The sequence below is a fragment of the Numenius arquata genome, chromosome 24 (genome assembly GCF_964106895.1).
Source record: "Numenius arquata chromosome 24, bNumArq3.hap1.1, whole genome shotgun sequence".
In the NCBI taxonomy this organism is placed as follows: Eukaryota; Metazoa; Chordata; class Aves; order Charadriiformes; family Scolopacidae; genus Numenius; species Numenius arquata.
Window position 1 is genome coordinate 1,713,321 of NC_133599.1, and position 23,840 is coordinate 1,737,160.

General features: G+C 51.6%; 1 protein-coding gene across 1 annotated transcript in view; it reads left to right on the forward strand.

The window, feature by feature from the left end:
* Positions 1-23,840, forward strand: part of PLXNA2 (plexin A2) — a 147,999-nt gene that overhangs the window by 32,840 nt on the left and 91,319 nt on the right. The window contains exon 3 of the mRNA XM_074163345.1: positions 17,364-17,498. Coding sequence (XP_074019446.1) covers positions 17,364-17,498 — 135 coding nt within the window. The remainder of the gene's footprint in view (positions 1-17,363; positions 17,499-23,840) is intronic.

The following is a 23,840-nucleotide window of genomic DNA, read 5'->3' on the forward strand; positions in this document are numbered from 1 at the left end:
TGAGGTTGCTGATCTAACACGTTCTCCGCAGCCATAAAATTTGCTTTAAATAAACTTCTCCTAATAACCTCTGTGAGGGGCATTGCTTTGCGGGGTTTTGTGCTGAACTGGTTATTAATGCATCCGCACATCCCTGCGTGTCCATCAAACCCAATCAGTTGTGCCGGTTAGGACAGGTGAATAAATCCTCCTGCCTGCAGACGCTGCTCCTCCCGATATCCCGAGGTGGTGGGAAAGGGCACGAATTGGGGAAATCCTTTGCCCGGCTGCTGCAGAGGTGTGTACGTGCAACGGGAGACGAGCGGAGAAACACGAGGGATGAGTCCATGCAGAGCTAGCCCAGACGTGAGCAAATGAGGCTGGAGGAAGAGTTTGGAGCAATGCAAATGATTCTCCCTCCCGTCCTCGTCTCCTTTCTCCGGCAGCGGCTGGCAGCACGCGAAGCCGAAGCCCAGCAGCGCCGGAGCTGGCTCCTTGCATTTCATGCCAGCCGGTGTGAAAGATGGAGAAAACCCGGCAGCGTCACCAGATGGACTTTGCTTTGCAATCATTTACAATCCTGGTGGCACATCCTCCTCTCCAGACCCGCCGTGTCCCTTTGCTGGGTGAGATGGGAGATATTCCCAGGGAGGTGAGATGGAGACGGTGGCTTTGGCCGGGGCCTCGCACCTCCGGGGTGACCCCGGTGACGGATGCGTCCCCACAGAAACATTACACGCTGGAGGCATTTAGATTTAATGGCTTCCTTCACAGCTGTAGATTGATACAGCTGGGAAACACATTAAAGAGTTCAGCAGCAAAGCAGACGCATAATTAATAAAATACAGATTTTTCATTTGAAATCATGGCCCGAAATAGCTCGCTAATGGAGGGAGAGCTGTCTCCTGAGCTGAAGTGCCGAGTCTGCCCTGCCGGCTGGCACGCTGGGTGTCCCATCAGACCATGAGCTCCACCGCTGCCCCCAGAACCCGGTGAGGGGGGAGCAGCCCGGCAGAGCCGTGACGGAGCTGTGACACCACCAAGTCTGAGCTCTATAAAGAGCCAGTGCCCAGCCACCGCCCGAGCCTGGCTAAGTCCGGCAAAATCCAATCAGCCTGTGAGACCAACCGTTTCTCGGCCAAAATAAGTTAGAAGTGATTTGAAGACGGTGAATTCACAATTAGGTTAAGCCGAATAACCCCCTGAGCTGCTCCCCTGTGGAATGCGGTGAGCTCCAGGGAGGGCTGGTGGGGTTTTTTCTGGGGTACGTCTGGTGGCCTCATCAGGGAGAGGTTTGGTGCCCGCGCAGCCTGGCAGGAGCTGGCATCGCGACGGGAGACATCGCCGCTCCTCCATCAGCCTGCCCTAGAGGGGCTGCGAAGAAGCTGTTTCAAGTGCAGTTTAAGAGGGGAGCTGAAGTGACCAAGAAAATATCCCTGTAGCACTTGTAGTGGTTTTGGGATCCTCTTAAAAATCAAAGCAGGCAGGTAACCCCCAGGTGTGGGAGCAGAGAACCACAAAACAGCGTTCATGAGGCCGTGGAGCATCCTTCCCCGCTCCTCCGTGCTGGCAACAGCAAAGGCGAGTGTATTTTATCTTACAGAGCCTGCAACTAATGACGGTGCAAGTTCTTCAGAAGGAAAAAGGGGACGGTCTGGGGAAAAAGACCTTCTGGGCTGGCTCGTTCCCAAAGATACAGGCGCGTATGAAGCTGCTCATGTTGCTCGCCTGCTAATTGGAGTTGGCTGTAACTGATTTAGAAAGTGATGGCCTTAGGGAGCTGAGATTGTTGTGTTTGTCTGGGATTAAATACAGATGGAATTAAAAGGAGAAAAAAAACAAACTTGATTCAGGAAGGAAGCTTTGATGGAAATAAATTCATGCTGGTAAGGAGAGGGCGAGTAGAAGCTGCGGTCGCCTGGTCTGGGTTTCGGGAGCTTTCCCATAGAAGCGCTTGGGGAAACAATAAAAGGGTAGAGACAGAAATAGAAAGCAAAAAGATAAGTGGACTCTGATGAAAGAAGCCGTATTAATAATGGAAACCAGGGTTTTTGAAGCTGCTTTAGAATGAGTTTTCAAGGCACAGAACCTCTCAGGAGAAGACTCTTTGGAGGTTGGCTCAGCCGCTTGGTTAAGTCACAAATCGCAGGACTCCAGATGCGGGGAACAGGACCCGGCTCCCGGCCAGGATTCCAGCTTTGCTCCCCTCGAAACACAGGCTGCAGGGACAGACAGTGAAATACCTGGTGTGTCGGAATCGCCAGGCCACAGGACTCCAACGCCAGCAAAATTCAAGTGTCATGGTTTTAGGTCACTGAAGGATTTCTTTGCAGCTGAGTGCAAACCATGACATAACTAATAAATCATGACACTGACAAACTATGAGGCCTGAAATCATTAGCAGGTTACATTATGCAGATGTATGGATATGGAGAGAGGACTCTGTTAAGGAAGAGAAAGGCAAGAAGTAGCTCAGCTCCTCTGGTAATAAACAGTGGCATCAGGCTGGAGGTGCAAAGAGGCTGCTGCAGTACCAGCACTCAGTCTCGGGGAAAATCCATCCTGGAAGGTAGTTTTCCATATCAGTTCTGTCTCTTGGGTTTTTTGGCTCCGTTTATAGCTCTTACTCTAAAAGCTTTAGGAACATTTGATGCCTGGTCTGTTTTTAGTGAGAGCAATTCAAATAACTTACCTTGTTAGAAACTTCGGCTTCTGGGGGTGGGAAGGTGGAAGCTGGTAGCCTCATGACCCCGTGTTGTCCTTCAGGTCACTTAAAAGCCAGCCATGGGAGAAGCCAAGCAGCTCCTTTTCCTTCCAACACCTCTTTCTGCCCCTGTCACCACCCCTGACGCTCCTTACTGCCAAGCTGCAAATCTCCTGCCAGCCCTCGTTAACGTGAATGGAAAGACTTTCGAGACTCCTGGGTCCCTCTGGAGACACTTCCATCATCCTCTGGCTAAAAGGTGCCTGAGAAAATATCCAGCTCACTGGGATGTAGCTTTGATGTGGCTTTATCGCCCATGAGCCGGTAGCAGAAGGTGCTGGGGTGGCTGTTGCATAGACCCAGTCGGTGCCTTGGTCCCAGGCTGACCTGGGACTGCATTCCCAGTGGTACGTTGCTGGATGAGCAATGGAGAAAACCAGCCAAAAAAGCAACCAGCCCCCGAGGAGCTGCGTACAGCTCTTCTCGTCAGTGAGCAGCTCTCCACAGACCTTTAGGTGCCTTGCTTTGGGGAAGGCATGGCCAATGGAGAGGAGAACGTGTTGGATCTAAGGCGGAGAGACCACAGAGCAGTCAACACACAGACTTATGTGTCCCTGGCATTCCATAGCGGGGGTTTGGCAGGAAGATTTTCCTCAAAGCTGCCTAAAAGCTGGAATAATGACTATGAGATGGAGAAATGAAATACACCCGGATCGCTGCGACCGCTGGCAACCGTGGTGTGCAGACGTGATATCCATCTGGAAGGCGTTAGCAAAGGCGTCCCCATCCCCGGGTTTGACTTGGAGCAGAAAGCGTGGTCAGAAAGGGAAGGGGTGAGCACGTCACCGCTTCGAGGGGTTGGAAACACCACTGGGGATGTGGCTGCAGGTTCCCGGCTCCTGAGCCGGAGCCAAGGGGAGGGAGATGCGGAGTTTCTAGTATTGCCTTTGAGAAATGGTCAGCAGGCACCTGCGAGACAGGGGCTCGCTGGCTGGGGCTCCCCTGGGAGGCGTCTGAGCAGAAGGTGGTTTCCTTGGCTTGAAGCGCTGTTCCCGTGCAAAGGGAGCGATGGCAAAGCACCAAACTGTGGCATATCATGGCTGCTCACTTACATCCGTATTGATGTGTTGCCATCCAACCAGGAGGCTCTGCTCGCAGTCGATAGTTCATCCACAGTGCATTCCGTGGAAAATAATGTGTGTTTGAAGGGGGGGGAGGAAGAGGAATTGGCTTACCAATACAATGCAAGCAAGCATCTGGGCTTGCTCTCCTTAGGGGCTTCTCTTTAAAAGGAGCTTTGAGTTGATAAATTTTCACTCATTTTTGTGTAAAGAAATCTCCCTGGCTTTGACACAAAGGAGCAGCTTGCTCTGCTCGCTGCTGGTCTGTTTACAGAGCATCGGCGTGATGAGGAGGGGAGAGGGGGGCAGCGCTGGGGAGACCAGAGCCCGGAGCCCAAACATGGGCAAAGCCCCCCCAGCCCCCTGCCTTTCATCAGCCTGTGGCCCCTGTCAGAGTTAAGAGTTATAGCTGCAAAAACATATATGGTTGGCTCTCGCCTGCCACAGCGTATAAACAAGTGTTCTGTAAGAATTCTGTCTGCAGAGCTGAAGCTGTGAAATGGTTTTCGGCTTCTCCTTATGGAGAGGGGCTGGTTGTTCCGCAGTCTCCCAGGAAATGTGGCCTCTACAGCAACGTTAACCAAAACTAGCAAAACAGAGGCTAACGCCTTTTTTTTTTTTCTAAAAACAGCCAACCAAGACCACAAAACCTCTGTAACGTAGCACAGGATGAGGATTAAAATCCTCCTTAGAGCGACCTCAGCAAATACTCCCTAGAGCAATACCATTTTCAAATGCTGTATTTCAGGAGACTGACTGGTATTAAGTCTAAAGATGAAAGATAGAACTAGTTGAGAACAGGAGTAGTTTGTAATTTCTATCACAGGCAGCTTTTTAAGAGACAACAGAAATATTTGACAGTGGTTTAAGTAGTTCAGATCCTGTCCGTTTTGCTGGGGGATGGATTAAATGGTTAAACAAAGGTATTTTCTAGCTGTGCTTTCTTGGTTTCCCTGCCTCCTCGTTGGCACATCCATCCACGTTCTCTATTCCTCTCCCATCTGCTTCCACTTCCCAAATTTCTAACATTTTACTCCTAAAATTTTGCCTTCATGTATATGAATGGAAAAGAAAAACACCACTGTAAACCATAAAGGCTCAGTAGCTGGGATGAATTTTGACCTACACCGTAAAACTCCTTGTAAGTGTTCCTGTCGCCTCCAGCTCCCGTGAGTTGCGGTTGCGGTGCTCAGCATCGTTCACGAGGGGACTGTCCCTCCATCGGGGTCTTAATTGTGACTATTGTATCCTGGGTTTAGGCCATTTGGGGGTGGCATAATCTTAATAACTTGGTCCAATCACTTACAGATGTGGATGGGGTGGGGGGACCACTCCAAAATCAGTGTGGCTCTCGGGGAACTGGTTGACTTGTTTCATGACCAGCCCTTGAAGGACGTAACCGGAGCAACTGGGACATAACCGGAGCTTGGTGGAACAGCAGTTCTGGGGGTATCAGTCCTATTGCAGTCACGAAAGCACTTAGTGCTGTTCAGGAAAGCAAGCCTGTAAGGGCAGCAGAGGGGGAGTTGGTTCAGTGTTAAATTACTGAACCACACACACAGTATTTGCCTAACCAGCTAGACCTGAATTGCTGTTCAAACAGTGCATTTCTGCCTGACGTTGGCAATCAGGGAGCTAATTACACTGGATTAGGGTTTTTCTCTTAATTACATGAAAAATTTAGCGCGGCTGATGTTCATGAGGCTGCAGGGGATTAAGGCGGAAGCCATGTGTTTATCTACAGGTCAATTATGGAAGCGAAAGCAGTAATGTGGTGTAGCTTTGTCTCCCCCATCCATGGACCCCAGCCTGAACCTATCTCATGATGATGTTGATTTTGGGCCACGGGCACGCTGAGGGATTAGCCGTGCTGGCTGGTGTGTGTGCAGCCGCAGGGGCCTGGGGGAAGAGCTGCCTCCATCCTTCCAGCGCGGTGTCTCACAGCTCCAGGGCAGATCTGCTCCACCTCGTCGTGCAGAGCAAAGTACAAGCAAAACCTTTCAGTGTGAAACAGGCACAGGCTGGCTGGGTCCTGCCAAGGCGTTCCGAGTTGCTGTGTGGAACCATGTGCTACTCCTGCCACTCTTGAGTGATGCCCTTTCCATCCCTCCTTCCGTTATGGAGACGTCTAATGGTGCTGGTGGGCTTTGCTTGGCTCACCCCGTGTTGTGTTGCTGTGGCTGCTCTTGTGTTCACATGTCAATGGCATCCGTGGCCTCCAAGGAAGGGCTGTGGCATCAGCTTAAATGTCCCACAGGCTCTGCAGGGCTGTGTCCCACCCCGCTCCCGGTGCCGCTGGAGCTGCAGAGGGCTCCAGGTGTGGAGCACAGTCCCCATCCTGGCCGCTGCAGAGGTTGCAGCCAGAGCACCAGTCTCCTTCAGCTTTCCCTTCCTTCCTCAGCTGAATTTGAACTTAAACTCTGAATTTGGACATCTGGGGACCAGAGAGTTGATCCATCCATCAGCCTCCTCCTCTCAGGGTGTTTTATGCTGTCCCAGCTCTGCGGTGGGTGCCCGAGAGCTGCGCTGGCTCTCAGATGGGTTCAGATGTGTGCGTTGAGCCCAGCAGTTGCTCTGCTGCTCTTAAGTCAGTGTTACATGCGTGGCATATGCAGATTATTTAGAGCCAGTTCATCTGCTTACCTGCTGATTAATTCTGAGATGCTGGAAAGGGCATATGCCGAAAGCTTAGTGAGTTAGTGCAGAGATGGAAGAGATTTTATTATTATTTTTTTAAATCCTTGATCTGCCCCAGAATAGCATTTGGGGAGCAGCTCATAGGGGCGAAACGGGTCTTCCTCAGCGTGTGCCACACGTGCCAGGAACATGAGCTACCTCCAGCCTCTGTCTGCTGGAGACCAGGAGATCCGAGCGGGAATGAGCAGATAGGAAAGCACAAGGAGAGATTTGGCTCCCGTGGATTTATACTTGTCTGAATCCTCTCAGGAGGCTTTAATACTTCCCGTGCAGGGCCCTGCATAAGCAAATGTCCTTGAGCAAAGCGCCAGCCCCGCAGTTCATTGTGCATCTTGGTTCTGCATCTTGCCCTGCCTGATGAAACCGCGCTTGGTCCAGGTCCCCTGTGCCCGGTGATGGCCAGGACCCGATTCTGTATCCCCTGGTCGGCAGTGAAACGCGGATGAGCCGAGGTGCAGAGGGAAGGGGAGAGAGCCGGGGGCTCCGTGGACACGGCCGCCCTCCAGGAGCCGTGGGGCAGTGCCAGTTTGGCTGTGGCTCTGCCCGTCCTTAAGCGACCTCGCCTGCCAGGCTGTTGCTTTAGTAGAATTCAGGCTGTACACAGGCAGCGTGGCCAGCCACCGGCTGGCGAGAGCTTCTCACTCCTTTTCTTAACTAGAAGGCGGCCCGTTTCTCAACTAGAAAATACCCATTTGCGATCTGCACCTCTGCCTGCTGCTGGGCATCGGCGGCGGGGGTAACCCCGGGTGTGGGACGTTGCCTGTGGCTGGATGGGGATGGGGATGGAGCATCAGGCGATGTGGGAGAGCCTCATTTCTTGGGATTTAAGCGAAGGTGAGCGCTCTGTAATTTTCTCACATCCTCTGCCCGAGCAAGGTTAGATGTGATCAGTAACACATGGCTGGTTCTGCATGCACAAGTGAAACCCAAAATACGCACGGCCTCCCCGTTCACCTGATCGCTCCTGTCTGACCTCGAGCATTGCAAAACTACCAGGCAGGATTTCTCCGCAAGTCTGCAAAGCCGAAAGATAACAAAATTTAGATTCTTTTATTTCCTTCTGGGTTTTGGCTTTTAGTGGCTCGTAGTTTGGTTTGTGCTGCAGCGCTCCCGGGAGGTGTCGGGCAGGAAGTCGAAGTCATTTGGAACATATTACTTACATGATGTTTTTGAAAAGGAAAGAGAAGAATATTTCCTGAGGAACTTTCTCGTTCCCACCTGATCAGCTGGAAGCTGCGACTTGGGAGAAACAGGGTTTTCATGTGACAATTTTTGACAGTCGTTTAGTTTTTTTCCTCCTTGGGGAGAATCGCAACTCGCTGCTGCTTGTTCAGAGCAAACTCCACGTGAGACAATCTTGTCTAAGTGCCTTTTTCTTCCATTTTACATGGCCACTCAAGGTCAACAAACCAAACTGAGCAAGACCGACCCCTTCAGCTGTGAAATGCTGTGCTGTAGGAGGGCGATGGTGGGGAGAGAGCTTGACACGGAGCTGCGGAGGATTATTCAGCTGGAAGGGCCCAGGTGAGGTGTGGACAGATAACACAGATACAGTGCTATTTTGGGGACTTTGGTGAAGAGCTGCAAATGGTATGTGACAAGCAATTCGGAGCAGATACCCAGGCCCTCCGTCGCCCTAAATAATACCAGCTCTGCACTTCCTCTCGTGTTTACTGTCGGTCACAGACTTAGAGAGGCTTAGCACCTCTTCCCACTTTCCTTTGCTGTGGCTGTCGCTCACTCCCCAAAATGCTGCTTGCGGCTTCCTCCATCACTAATGGTGTCCTGCAGGCAGCAAACAAGGTGGCCTCTCTTCTGTCCTCGTTCATGAGTCCCTTTGTCTACCCGCTAACGCCAAGCCCAGTGATGGGCTCAGGGCAAAGAGGAGGAAGAGCCGGGGTATGACCCAGGCATTTGTAACACCCAGAGGGATGAAGGGCAGAGCGGGATCAGTTCATCCTTCTCTGCGCAGCCAGGGCTCCCGTTGCAGCCAGCTAAGCCAGCTCTGCATCCCTCTGAAAGACTGCTGGATCTGTGTAGAAGAGGATGCTTTAGCAAAAAAAAAAAAACAAACCCTCTGCCTGTTCCTGGAGCTGCCTTCCTCTTTGCTCGCCTCTGCTTTCATTTACCTCCCAGCTGTAAGGGATGGACCTGGATTAAAGCCGCACGGAGTGGGAGGAGCAGGGGTAAGTCAAGGGAAGAATGGCAGAGGCTGAAGGAGCACGTTGCAGGAAGGTTTGCGTGCGGTGCCTTGTGCCGCAGAAACACCTACCTCCTTCCTTTCTCTTGGAGGCCAACACTTAGTCTCTTTGATGGTTCCCTTGCTCAGTGCCCAAATGTAAAGCCTGCAAGTGCTGCTGACTTAATGATTCCCATTTCCCAGGGAAGCACTGAGCCATTTCTTTAAAACTAATACGGGGATGTAAAGGGAGAAGGGTGCTTATTGCTGAACAAAAGAACAGGGAAGTCATTGCACATTGTGGCTCTTTATTAGGGGGCAGATTAGAAGCGAAGAGGTTTTGTACCGTGCTGCAGACGTGCCCCGAGCTGTCTTCCTTCCGGGGAGTAAATCCACAGGACGCTCTCGAGTGTTTCTGCCTTTAATGGGTTGTGCTTTGATGCTGGTGGAAGGTGCGAGGCTGATAGCCCTCAACCCCCAGCAATTGGCTCCTTGCAATGAGTGCTCCAAAAAAAAAAAGGCAGTGCTCCTTCGCAGAGTTCCCTGCCTGGCAGCCTGATCCCCGGAGCCTTCCGCGTTAATGGTCTCTACCCCTCGCTTTTGAATTGGGCTCTCTTTTACTGGCTTTCCTGAAGAGGAGAGAAGGCAATCTTTTGGGCACTTCATTCAATGATTTTTTTTTTTCATCTCTCTGTTGTTCTTAGCTAAGCTGTAGGTCTGCTCTGAGCCGTGCAAGAGGTTGGGCTTTGCACCAATGCACTGGGGCGTGCGGAGCCCTCCCGAGAGGGAAAGAGCTTCCCTCCTGATGGGAATCCATCTGGGACTCAAGGAAAAGGCAATACTGCTGATTTAAAGCACTGTCCAAAGCAATATGACCTAGCCAGCCAGCCAACCCAAATTTGATTCTAATGAATCCATCCCCAGAAGAATACTACTTAATTAATTAGCAGCTCATTTGCATGAGGTGGCACGTTATTAAAGTTCTGCTGCTGCAAGTAGGGCTGTGACAAGGTGTGAGCTGACAGCTTTTCAAATAAAAAGTCTTTTAAAGGGATAATATTCCGAACTGGCAGCTTTGTTCTAAACGAGCCTCTCATGCAGTAATAAATTAAAGACATGGGGGCTGCTGATTAGTCTCTGCATGGTGCCTCTGTACCATCCTCCCTGTTTTATCTTGGAGGATCAGCTCTCCAGAAGGGTGGAGGGAGCAGAAGGATGGAAGAAGGAAATAAAGGCTTAGTGGAGAGAGAGAGAGCAGCTTCGGTGGCAATCTCCTCTTACCGTTTTGTACTGGTACCTGTTAGGATGTCTGAGCTGCAGCCCACAGCAATTGGCTTCTTCAGCCTCCGGACGCCAGCAGAGAGGCAGCAGGGGATTCCTCTCCCAAGCTCCTCTTTCCAGCAGTGACTAGGAAGGGCTGTGTTCATGGAAGCTCTTCTCCCTCCGGCAGATCTGGGTGCCCAGCCTCTCCCAAACCAACACCTTCAACATTGGTATCGCGACTGGTTGCCGTTGGCCAGGGGACATGTGGTGCTGCTGAAGCGGCTGAGATGGTGGGTATGGTACCCCGGTGACTGCACCTTGAGCTTTAGCACAGAAGGAAGGGTGGTTTTTCCTCTGTTTGGTTTTGTTTTATAAAACCTCTCCTGCCTTCCCTGTAGATGGGTTCAAACTCTTTGAAATGGTAAGATTGAAAGCGTTGAGGTCTCTCTTCAGTTTAGTTGTGTGTGCTGATTCTTGCAGCCCTCTTGTCCCACAGGGCTGGGAAGAAAGCCTTCTCGTGGGAACAATCCTCCAGCCTTAGCGCTGGAGATGCGGGAAGTGAGAGTTAATTTGGGTTGGTTGGTTTGTTTGCTAGGTTGGCATTTTCGTGCTTAGCAGTGTTTGTGGGTGCCAGTGCTGCAGACTGTGAGCCCCCCCTTCCCTACGGACCCCGGAGGATTTCTCTGCTCTTCCCCAATTAGCCCAGCGGTTCCTCTGACTCGCTCTTCCTCTGGGGAGCTGCAGATTCCCAGGTTGTGACTTTGAACACTTAGCTAACATTTCCTAAGCAGAAGAGATGGGAAACACACGTGGGTGTGAAAGACACGTACATAGAGACATTTTTGACATGAGTATTGAATTCTCTGAAACCTCAGATCTATAAATAATTTGGGCCATGAAGCCTGATCAGAATAAACTCTGGCTCGAATCTACCCTGCCTCCCCCGAGGTTGTGCCTGAGCTGCTGCCGACCCCGTGGTCCCTCCTGCTCCCCAGACCTGCAGCACGGAGCTCGTGTCCCTCCCCAGGCCCTTTTGAGGGTATAATCTCAGGCATGCGGGAGGTGTTTGCAGATCCTGGGAATGAGGGAGCATCTGAGCGGAGGGTACCAGCAGTTTAATGCGTTGGGAAAGCCAAGATGCGAGCGAGACAGGGACAGAGGAGGTCTGTCTCCTCGCACCTGGAGCTTCTCTGAAGTAGAGGGAGGGGATGGAGGAGGAAAATGTCTCCAAAAGGAGGGGATTAGGACTCAGAAAACATGAGCAGAAAGGCGGTCTTGGCTTTGTGCTGCCTTGATGCTTTGTCTGTATTGTGCCCAGCAGCAGGAGGGAGAAGTTGGGATGCGAGGCTGGGTTTGCCTGGATGGGGCTTTCATGTCTCTTTGAAGTTCAAAACTGAATTCCATCAGCAGGACTTTGTGGAGCAGCGTCGCCCGGGCGGCCCTCGCTGGAGGGGAGAGCAGTGGGGGGAGTTCAATGCCCGCACCAAAGCGCCAGCGACTTACCCACCACTCGACGTGACCCCTTGAGCCCGGGTCTTCAGGCAGCATCCAGGGGCAGTGTGAGAGGAGATGCTGACGTGATGCCACCACCTGCTTGGTGCTGGTCCCACCAGTTCGTTCCCATCACGCTGATGGCCGCAGCCGCCCTGCTCTAGGTCCCTCTCTGGCACTTTGCAAAAGAAAGACCTATGTCTGCAGAAATTTAAGGAGTGATCACAGAACCGGTAGACAGTGCTCGAGGGAAAACCCCCTCGGTTGCCAGCAGCTCCAGCGCCCGTGCTCGAGCAGGGCTCACTGTGACCAGCTCTTTACCAAACTGATTTTTCTCCCCAGCTGATCTTGTAGAGTTTTGTAAGGGCAACCCCAGTGGGGATTAGTGACTGTGTTTAATGTTTAGTCAGACAGTATAATTCTGGAAAGGATGGATTTTCTTGTCCCTCAGAGACCAGATGATTTGGTCTCGAGGAGCTGTTTTGCTACAGCCCCTCAGCCTGACAGCATCCTGGCTTTCTGGGGTGAACCCATCCACCAAGGCTTCCCCATGCTATTTTTGGGGTGAAAATAAAGGTGATGCCCACCCATGATAGACATATTCCATCCTAATTTGGGAAAAAAATGCATAAATAAAATGTGACAGTAGAGAAGGAGACTGGGATATGAGGGAGCCTCCAGGTAATGAAGTTAATTGGATATGCTGATTTGAATTGAATGTGCATGTAAGAGTTGTCATTAACTTCCTCACGGACATATCTATGATTTAAAGGAAAGATACTTAATGGGATTACTATTTCACTTTAATTTCAAGGGGGAGACTTCCCACACGGAGAGCAGTGAGCTAAATTGCACTCCTGATGTTCCTGCCTGCAGAAAGTGTGTGCAGGGAAAGCCAGGGCTGGGCTTCTCCTCCCGCAGGTGGAGAGGCGGGCAGGGATGCTATCCCGAGGTTCAGGCAGGGATGCTATCCCGAGGTTTGGGCAGGGATGCTATCCCGAGGTTCAGGCAGGGATGCTATCCCGAGGTTCGGGCAGGGATGCTATCCAGCAGATATCAGAGTTAGCTCATGTTAGCAATGCTCTGAGGGAGTCCAAGGGGTACTTTACTCCCAGAAAAATTTCATACAGGGTCTGAAGGACTCTTGGAAACTTATGGTATAGAGATTTGCAATTTCTGTTCTGGATTCTCCCCTCCTAAAGATTGCTGTGCTATTTTCTCTCTGGCTGTCAAAGGCAGACGCCAGTGTGGGTACCCTGTAAATGGTACTGTGAGAAAGGATGTTCCTGAAGGGGACAGCAGAAGTGGCAGGTCATCACATGCGTCTCACCTCCTTTTTAGCCTGGTGTGAATGTAGAAAAACCCAATTTAATTAAATTAGATTAGAAAAAGTAAACCCTTTCTGCAAAGACTATTTGGCAGGGGCACACACAGAAAATCTGGACTGATATTTATTTATCTTGTCCTGTCTTTGGGGAGCTCTTGCATTGCCGAGTCTCTTGTTGTGGCAACTTCTTTTAGCAGTAGGTGTAGGTAGGAAAGACCCCCCAGAGCTGTGGACAGAAAGAGGTAGGGAAAGGCTATTGAAACTCTACTGCGCTCCAGCCTGATTCAGAATCCCGCTGCCAGTTACAGTCTTTCTGCTAAATTTCTGGCAGTGAAGCAAGAAATCCGTCCTAGAGCTTTATGAGAAGCTTTAATGGGAAATGCCCAAGAGCTGAGATGTGCAGACATAAATGGCAAAAAAGTGGCAGTTCAGTGAAGATGCACCTTGGCAGCGAAGGCTGCTCCTTGTCTTTGGTTTCTATTTCAGGCAGTGGATGCAGTAACGCTCCAGTGCGCATCCCCAGAGCCGATACAGTCCTACTCGGAACGGCCATTTGACACAAATGCGCTGTTATTTGATAGTATTCACCCCGAAGGGCTAGAAACCCTGGCATGAAAGGAGCAGTCTTAAGGCTCCAGGGTTGACTGGGCTTTTCAGTTTGCCACCGTTACGTACAAAGCAAAGCACATTCAACCAGAGCCTTGTGCCTCGTGACCAAGAGCGTCAGTTCGGGAGCCCGTCCCATGTTCTCCATGGGCCATTTCATGCAGTGGGGCAGCCACCAGCGAGGTGCTTTGGGACCCATCTCCCATCCGTACATGGGGAGAAGCAGCAGTTCTCGAGGAGTTAATGGGTGGCCTTGCATCGAGGATCCGGGATGGGGAATCGGTCCATGCATGGACTTATTCAGCTGTTTTTTCTGGCACCAGGCATTTCATCATGAGTCAGCCTCATTGAAACACTCGTAATGAAAACAGACAGGTAATTTAATCATGGAAAGTTCCTACAAAGGGATTCAATGTCTTCTAATGGGAGCCTGCTGGGGGGAACTGGGGGAATCCAGATTTACCTTAGCCATGGCATAGGCTGGGCAAAATACCTAACAGAAACCTGAGTGCGATAGGTATGTTGGAGCTTCACGTCATATTAGGTCCTTGAATGGCTCATGCATTTATCGCCGCGGGTGCTACACTGCAACATATACGTGACACAATATGGTATTTTGCTAATCTCTTAAGATAACGCCGAGCTTATGCCTGCAGCCTGTATTGTGGGGGAATTAGAGACACAAATCTGCACAGTGCCTTTGAAGGGCTGCAGCTCCCTGAACGGAGCTGGGCTCTGCCTCCTCGTGCCGGGTGCTTGGCTGGCCCTGGATTTGCAGATGATGTCGTTAGGCACTTTCCAAGCCCTATTTGTAGGCGTCCATCAAAAGTCATTGAGGAAAGCGCTGTGTCTCTCCCGATTCGCATCCAAGTGTGGGAGCCTGCGATCTGTCCTCCTGGTCTCCGCTGTGTCTCAGGTGGTTGAACACATCTCTGGTCCTGGACATCTCTGGTTTCCATCGCACCGACGTTGCTTCTCCCCGTACCTGCCTGCTCCCTGTTTTGCTCTGTTCCCACCCATTCCGATCTGCACCGCTTCCCTCCGTGTCTTTCTCCTAAGCCCTTCCCATGTCCCATCATCACGTCATGAGAGAAGAAAACCAGGTAGAGTTAGGGGGACGTAAAGAAACATGTCCATCAGCAGCCCAGCCCCGTGTCCCACCCCTTCCCTCTCCGGCATCGCTGTGCCTGGAGCCTGGGCTCAGGGATGAACCCAGATTTGCAGAGTTGGTACCACCCCGCTGTTCTAGTGATGGGTCAGGAGTTGTTTGGCACTGGAAGGGCACCATACGTTAGGCAGAGGAATTATTTCTCTCTCCAAACGTCAACAAGAAGCTTCCTGCTGTGGAGATGATCCCTTTCTTCTTCCGCATTCACAGGAATCATCATTCTTCTCATCTGACATCATCATTTGTTGTCATGGAAACCAAACCCTTAGGAAGAGATGTAGTGGAGCATCCTGCTGTCACTGGGTGCGTCTCCTCCCCATCATGCCCCGGCACTGTGCTGGGGACATGGGGCTATGGGGTACCCGGGTGCGTGTAACACACCCCATGGCGTGTGGGGCAGGAGAGCAGCAGGCTCTGCTCCTGTCGTGGGGTCTCGGAGTAACACGGAGCCATCTCACCTTGACAGGCTCAGTGAGAGACCCTGGCTGCTCCTCCTGCCTGGGGGGGAGGCAGGAGGGTGCAGGAAGCACCCAGCACCCTGTGCCGGGCTCCAGCGGTGTCCCAAGACACCTGTCCCAGGCACAGCTCCAAGCGCTTGTCCATGCTGGAGGAGCCATCGTGCACGTGGTTCTGTCTCCAGCCCAGAGCCCCAATTCCCAGTTGGAATTGGCCTGCATGAGGCTTGACCAGTGGTATCTCTCTTTATTAGCCCTGTCTGACCTCATTACTAGAAAGAAACTCAATTTAACGAGCTGCTGGTGCCCCGAGGGAACTCTGAAAAACAGTTGTTTTTCACAAAGGCTGCTGATCCTTCATGTCCGGCGTTTCCATTCCCGTTTGGCCATTAATCAGGTGTTTGCATGGAAGCGGCTGTGTGTCCCTGACAGCACAATGTCCCTGCTATTTATTCCTCAGGTGATTTTGCAGCCTTGTCCCCGTGTCTGTGGTGCAGGCTGGTGCAGGAGGTGGCAGTGAGATGTGCCAGGCAGTGGCTCTGGAGTCAGCACCAGTCACTCAGGTTTGCAACACCCAGTAAGGCACTGGTCTCATACTGGTCTCAAGTTCTCATTCTCATTAAGACAATCCTAACTCACACAGGTGTAACTAAAGCCTTTTTTTTGTTTGTTTGTTTTCATTTCTGAAAGTTCAGGGCTTTTGGTGCAGCTTGTGCTGCCTGCGTTAATCCTGCCAGAGGCTCCTGCGTCTGGCGCTGGGTGTTAAACCTGGCCGCTCGGATTCACGCCGGGTCTTCTGTTATATCACTGAAAGCTCAGGAGGTAAGGAGAAAAGAGAGAAATCCGCAAAATGAATGTGCTTTTGTACCCAACATGTCTTTACATGGCAGGAGGCATCGGGGCTCTTTCCAAGAAGAGGATTTATCTGGAGGAGGGTGCAGGGGAGCATCTCTCCTCTATGAGTGTGAAGATATCCTTATATTTCCAGCTGGGGTGGCACATTTCTCAGATAAATCTTAAGATGCTTAACAACCTGCTCTCTTACCTCCCGGGGACATGAACCAGAAAAAATTGACGTCCCTCTCTGCTGCTCCGTCCTGCCTCTTCTGAAGGCTCAGACTTGTCCAAAGCCGGTTCTTCATGCCTCTTGCTCCGTACCGCAGCCAGGCAGGGAGTAATCGAGCAGCAAAACGGGATGCGGCAAGACAGCTCGGCGTGAGGCTGCAGCAGATGGCATCTTTGTGATAAGAGGTTTTTCCAGGGATGGGCAGTCCCCGGCGCGTCCCGCTCCTCGCAGGGTGCGGGGCACGTGCTGCACGACACCCCCCGGCGCCCAGCACCTTCCCGGCCTCCGGCTACGGCATCGCTGTCGCTGCGAGCCACGGGGCCGGCTCCACCAAGCCCTTGGCTTGCCTGACTGCTCCCGTCTCCCTGCCTGACGGTTGCCAGTGTTCTCAGCCATGTCGACACCGTGTTGTAATCAAACGGCTATTCAAATATGCAAATCCTGGTAGGAAAGACAATGTAAATTGTTTGTTTATCCTCCTCCCTTCCCCTCGCGCAGCCCCCAAGGCCATAAATTATTAACTTTTGGAGGAGATGGCATATCCTCAACAGCAACTGCTCCTGGCAGGGATGGGGTTTGTCACAGCTTGGGCAGGTTTTCCTGCAGGAGCGGGGAGTTGTCTTTTGGTGGGGTGGATGGTTACCGGGAGCTCGTCAAACTGAGCAGGCCATATGGCTGCGTGTTCGCTCCCCGCTCGCTCCCCAGCACGGGCTGGGCTGCCTTCGCCTTGCTGGATCCTGCAGACTTCAAAGTAATGGAATGGCAAATTTTTGGCAGTGGCAAATGGAATCTCCAAATTTTTAGGCAGAGGTGGTGGCGTAGGAGGCTTCTGCGGCAGCAAGAGGTGATGGAGGTTCTCCGAGTCCTATACTTTATGCATCTGGAGGAAAAATAAAAACCATCTCTGCTGTAACTTGGCTTTGTTGTGCTGCCTGTGGAGTCTTGTGGTCTTCTTTCAGGCTTATTTTGGAAAGAATCTAAAAAGTTTACAGTCTCTGTTACTCTTGGATGGTCAGTCGTAGCACACTGACAGACAGTCTGTTTGCTCCCCTTGCGACCACAAAACTTTCTCATTATTTCTCATGGATTGGGCAAATCACATCAACCTCAGTGAAGGAGCCTTTGCTTTAACTCCTGTGCATGCGTGTCTCTTGCCAGCTCTTTGCTCTGTCTCCAGGTTGCGAGCTGAGATTTTGACTTAGATTCCTTTTCCTACCTTGTCATCCTCCCCTCGCTCCCCACCCCCAAAATAAAATCGGAATTTGGCTGCTATGAAATCACCTGTAATCTGTTTGTGCTTCTTCCAGATCCGAGCAGATGGTCCTCCCCATGGTGGAATTCAGTATGAAATGGTGACAGTTTTCAAGGACGGGAGCCCAGTCCTTCGAGACATGGCCTTCTCCATCGATCAGAAGTATCTGTACGTCATGTCGGAGCGACAGGTAAGGCATCTGCCTCCATACATCCCTGGCTGTGGCTTCCTTCCATATGGAGCGTGTTGTTGGAGCACACGGAGCTGAGGTTGTGTGCGGGGATCGGGACAGGTAGAGGGAGCCCCAGCAGAAGCTCAGTTTTATCTGCCTCTGACCAGAGATTGTTGTCAGTGCAGAGGGGAGAGATTTGTTCCCACTTACCCTTGTCTGCAGGCGTTGGAAACGTGCCTTTATTAATGTATTTACCAGAATATTTTAAGTTGGTTGCGAGTGAGTGATGCTGGTGCACAGAGGCGGTGGGGGTGTGGGTAGGTGCTGTGAGAGCAACGTTAATACCTTGTCTATGCTGTGCCATCCATTGCGGTGCCAGTTCTGACGCTGCCCTGGGGGTGATGCCACCCCAGGCCAGTCCTGCTCACTGTCCCTGCCCGCTGTTCCCATCCCTGCCCACTGTCCCTGCCCTGCCTGGCATGCTGTGCTGCAGGAGATGCTGGTCTGATGGGTGATCCTCACCCCCAACGTAGGGCATGTCCCTTCTTGGCTCTGCCTAAGCAGGGACAAATAGTCTTTAAGGTAATCATGGAATCATGGAATTGTCAGAGTTGGAAGGGACCTCTAGAGATCATCTAGTCCAACTCCCCTGCTCAAGCAGGATTTCCTAGAGCACATTACTCAGGACTGCATAAAATCAATCTTTACCATAACTTCTCATTTTAAAAATGGAAGTAGTTGGGGTTTTTTTATATATACCATGGTATTACAGGGAGAATTCACTGGTGTTTGTATAGCTCGTAGCATCGGGGTGGTGTGAATACATCCACAGTGCTTTGACCAGTTAACAGACCTCAGTCCCGAGCAGCAGAAGCCTGCAGACTAGGGACAACTTCTCCTTCCCGGGAGGTCATTTCTTTGGTGAGGGTTTCATCACACAAACTCCTCCCTGGAGCCTGGCAAACCCACGAGACAGGTCTCAAGGGAGAGCGTCGTCTCGCTCGGCGCCGGTATGAGCCATCACTCAGTGTCCCAGAGGGAGAGCCCAGCACTGGGGCACCGCTCCCAGCTCCTGCTGGTGTCTCTGGGGCTCACCACCAGCTACTGTCCACCCGGCCCTTCCTCCTGAGCAGGATAAGCTCCTGCTCTGATGAGAGGGACTTGACTGTAGAAAGCAAAACCGAAATGATTATGTTGGGAATTTATGGCCGAGGGTCCACGGGAGTCTGTTGCTTCGGGGAGCTAGCACAATGTAAATAACCTGGGACCTTCTGTTCTTCCCTGAGTCAAGAAAACACATGAAGTCCCCACCATTAAGCCAGACTTCTGGGTTCACTGACTCTGTTGAGCATTTTATTGGCTATTACTCACGACTGTGTAATTCAGATTAATAGAGCTGGTGCCTTGTGGGTGGTGGAGACAGGAGAAGGGTTGCATCTGAAGATGTCTGGATGCTATTAAATTGTTCTGTGTTGAGTTAACCCCCTGGTCACTGGCAGCTTTCCACGTCTGCTGGTAAACAAATACCTGTCCTCCCTCCCACCTGTACTCTGAGGGAGATGCTACGGAAAGGTATCGGTGTGAGTGCTTGATGATCTCCTGATGGAGGGAGAGAGCGAGCAGCATCCTAAGAGCTGGCCTTGCCCAGGGAGATAACAGCTCCTCCAAAGCTGCCTGGCCAACCTTGAGCAAAACAAAAAAAAAAGATTGGCAAATAGTTAGCTTGGTTATAAAGTTATTTAAAGCCAGAGAATAAATACTTTAGAGGAGCGCAAAGTTTTCTTCCTGCTGAAAGACTGAGCTGAATGAATCCCTGTGGTTAGAGAAGGCATTAGATGCTTTTTATAGCAACTCAGGGATAGAAACTGCCTCAAACAGCCACAAATTTAGGATGCCCTTCCAGCTTGGACTTGGATTAGATGGGAATAATGAGGACCTGTGCAAACTTTGAAACTGAATTATTTTATTAAAATAATGTTAATGTTGTGGTCATTTTCTCCGGGAGCCGTGTCGTCCTTGTGCTCTCGCCAGGGAGGAAACCATCCAGTGTGTGTCTCAAAACGGTTGAGGAACTGTTTTCCTTAAGAGGAAAATCCAGTGGGAATGCCTCCAACACATCTTTTATGAGGCGAAAGCATCTTAATATTCATCAAAGTGCTAATTTGCTTAATTGTGAAACAAAAAGATGCTAAGAGAATTAGCAAATAATAAAATATTCCTGGAACATTAATTCCGTTTCCAGCTCTGGCGAAGCGCTCGCCTTGGGGGGGACTCCGGGAGCAGGGGGACACGGACTCTCCTTCCTCGCTGGATTCCCGGCAGGATTTGCCTTTTGCCCTTGTAGAGATGCATGCTTTGGGTCCAGAAGTCCTGGCGTGCCGTTACATATGGATTTTGTCAGCTCCTGTGACCCCGCTGCCCTTATCCTGGCGATGTGATAGTTCAGCAAAGCGGAGGGGAGAATATATCTTTTCCTGAGTGCTGTATAAAGGAGCCTGATGATGGAAAAAGGGTCTGTCCCAAGAGAAGGAGAAAGGTCCACCAGCTTCAGAGGGCTGGGGCTGTAAATGGTGGGAAGCGCCCTCAGAATTACTGAGAATATACAGTAAAAATGTCTTCTGAAGTCTTGAAATCTGGAAAAAAAATGAGATTCTGCCACAGTAAAAGAGAGCAGCTGTTCTCAGCGTCGATCTGCTGCATGTTAACATACTGGGGGAGGATTGTCCAGAGCCTGGGATTTTGAATGTCTGCTGAGAAAGAAACAGGATACATGCTTATGTCAAAACACATCTTTCAAAAAATGTTGGGGTTTTTTTGGTTGTTTTTTTTTTTTCTGTGGAATTCAGCTAAGAAACGTGTGCTCCCCAGCACCGATGGGTGGCGGATCTTGGGCTCTCCTGGCTGTGGTGTAGGTACAGGGATGCGATGCTCTGTGTTGGACTAATTATGCTGAATAAACAGCGATGTGTGGATGCTTCCATCAAAGAGGAGATGTAGCGTTGCGGTCTGAAGCCTGTCTTCCCTCTGTGCTCGCAGCAGCCAGGATCAGCTTTATGCTGAAACACATTAGGGAAAGCGGTTGCTTCACCCTCAAACCTGGAGCTGGGGTTGCAGCTCAGTCCTTCCCCGCTCCCCTGGCTCCCGTCCCAGCCCTCTCTGTGCCGCGCTCCAATTTATCCCCACTCCCTTTGAGCTCTCCCTCAGCCTTTCGTGTTTCGTTGCCAACTTCTTCCAAAGCAGAATATTTGACATTTGATTTCACTCCCACAAAGCACAGAAGCAACAGTTGCTCAGCCCAGTCCGGGGGAGAGGAGGATAAAGAAACTTTGCTTCCAACCACTTATTCCGAGTTTTTTAACTGCATGATTTAAGAGTGCTCATTAGGAGCTTTCGCAGGCTCTCTTCCCGCTGTACCTGGTTTCAAATAGCTCTTGTGGCAAAAGAGAAATTGTTTCTGACCCTGCCTATGTCTCTTCCCTATTAATCTCTCAGCATCGGTCTCTTAAGCAAACACTGTTTCTGCCCACAAGCTGGGCAAGGCTGGGACAGTGCTGCTGGGGTGGGGACGTGTTGCATTAGCGGGGTTACATGGGGTGTCAGGCTGGGAATAGCAGCATTTCCCCCCAAAATCACTGGGGGATGCTGCGGGGGGGTCAGTGCTGGGGGTCCAGCACCACTGTGGTGAGAGGACTTCCGTCGTGGCTCTTCCCAGCCTGTGCCCAGCCTAAGCTGCCTCTTGTTTTCCACGGGAAAATTCAATTAACAGTTTCTATCAGGAAAAAAAAATCCCACAAAATAAAATATTGACGTGGAATGGGTAGCGTTGCCGCTGTGACGGGCTCCTCGGCTGCTTCGCCGCGATGGTGGGACGTGGGGATGCACCCGGGATGGGACCCCCTCACCATCGACCAGCAGGCGAGGGGGTAATGGTAGTGCAGGGCAAAACCAGTGACAAATGTCTCCGGGCCACCAAGAGCCCCCAGATTTAAAAATCTTCCCATTTTAATGGTGGGTCCATCACAGAGCATGTGCAGAAAAGCTGCTCTGGTTTCTTGCTTTCAGAGGGAAAGACTGAAGGAGAAGAGCTGGTTGTATTGAGTAAAGTGGCTTCATAATTTAGTCCTGAAGCATTAATTGTCTGTGCGTCAGGGAGACGGTAGGTTTTTTTAGTGCATGAAGGCTCAGTGCATTTCAATTAAATAAACCCTGTAGGACGAGAGCAATTTTATGACTCCACGGCTGCGTAACCCCTTTTTTTCCTCGCTGTATCTGCTCCCTGCGAGTTCAAACTGTTGCAGCCCCGGTTTCACAGGCAGCGGGGTCTGACTTTGCTCCCACGTACACCTTCCGCGGGCGCCCGGTGAGAAGTGGTGGGCACGCTTCAGCACCGAGATGATATAAGCATCCGCGGAATCGGGGCCAGAGATTTTTGCAGCTCTTGAGAGAAGAACAAATTTTTTGTTATTTTTAATCCGGGAGGGAGCGGATGCTCCATCAAACGCATGGCAGGCGCCAGGGCAGGCATCGCCGTCTCCAAAAGATTTCACCACCTAATCAAGGGCTATAAACACCCAATTTAAAGCAGCAGCGTGATCGAGATGCTTGCGGGGCCTGTTGGAAGGAATATCCCTGCGCTAGTGAAGAGGAGCGTGCCCCGATGGTTCTGTTCCCGATGGCAGGGCTGTGAGCCCCGACTGCGGGGGGAGCGATGGGCACAGGGTGCAGAGGAGCCAGACCCTGAGCAGAAGCCCCCCCTCCTCTCCGTGTCTCTTCCCCCCCCTGCAGACACACCGTACTAAGACATAGTTTCCCTCCTTTATTTTCGAACGCTTTTTTTTTTTTTCAGCTAATGATCTATCACTTGTTAGTGCTAATCACGTAAAATAGTTTGATGAAGTGCTGGGGTCACACCACGCGGGTCTGCTCCCTGATGGGAGAAGCAGCACCTTCCTAATGAGATACCTGGCCAGGACATGGCAAAATTCATCTTCCACAGGCGTCCTCCAAAATCCCTGCACATTTCATTGCCTCCGAAGCGCTGCTGCTCTCAGCTCATCCGTAGTTACTTCGGTGGTTAATTCTGCCACAGGGGGATGATTTCATTCTGGTTTTATACGGTGTGTAACAGAGCGGCATCCTGCTCCCTGGCTGGGAACCTCCCCGTTCCCCTGGTAGAAATAATAACTCATAATCACCCAGTGAAATGCAGATAACATCAATTAGCGCGGCAGAGCTCAGAGGGCCACGGACCTCTGTAGCCTGAGATGTTCTTCAGGAATCCTTTAGCTCCTCAGGCGGGTACCAAACGCTCCCTGGTCGGTTTGTGTGGGTGTGAGATGCTGAGCCCTGCATGATGCTGAGCCCTGCATGATGCTGAGCCCTGCGTGATGCTGAGCCCTGAGTGATGCTGAGCCCGATGCTGAGCCCTGTGCGACGCTGAGCCTGATGCTGAGCCCTGTGCGATGCTGAGCCTGATGCTGAGCCCTGTATGATGCTGAGCCCTGCGTGATGCTGAGCCCTGTGTGATGCTGAGTCCTGAGTGATGCTGAGCCCGATGCTGAGCCCTGTGCGATGCTGAGCCCTGTACGATGCTGAGCCCTGTGCGACGCTGAGCCCGATGCTGAGCCCTGTGCGATGCTGAGCCCTGTGCGATGCTGAGCCTGATGCTGAGCCCGATGCTGAGCCCTGTACGATGCTGAGCCCTGTGCGATGCTGAGCCTGATGCTGAGCCCTGTGCGATGCTGAGCCTGATGCTGAGCCCTGTATGATGCTGAGCCCTGCCTGATGCTGAGCCCTGAGTGATGCTGAGCCCTGCGCGATGCTGAGCCCTGAGTGATGCTGAGCCCGATGCTGAGCCCTGAGTGATGCTGAGCCCTGTGCGATGCTGAGCCCCTCCTGCCCATTGCAGGGTAACCTTGCCTTCAGGGGAGGCAAGGAGGTTTTAGAGGGTGCAGGCTGACTTTTTGTTGTTTTTAAGCGAGAGCTCTCTCACCGAAGGGATTTCTTGTGGCCGCTGTGACATTTTCATACCCGGCTGATGTAGTTCAGAGAACCCGTACGAGGAGTGCTATGAGCGGAGCTGAGCTCCCGCCCGACGCTTGGTGGGAGGCAGCAAAGATTAATGCCAGCCCCTAAAGATTCCCCTCACGGCGCAGCGAGAAGGGCACGGCGTTGGGGGTGGCGGCAGAGCCTCTGTAAGCGATGGCCCTGGCACTGGGAGGGGGCTGCGCTGGCTGCCGGGGGTGCACTGGAGGACTCTTCAAGGTGATTTGGATGGAAGAGGTGGGAAGGGGCTGTTTTGTGTGCCCGCAGCCGCTTTATCCCAGCCTCGTCTCTTAACCAGCGAGGAGCAGCGCTTGA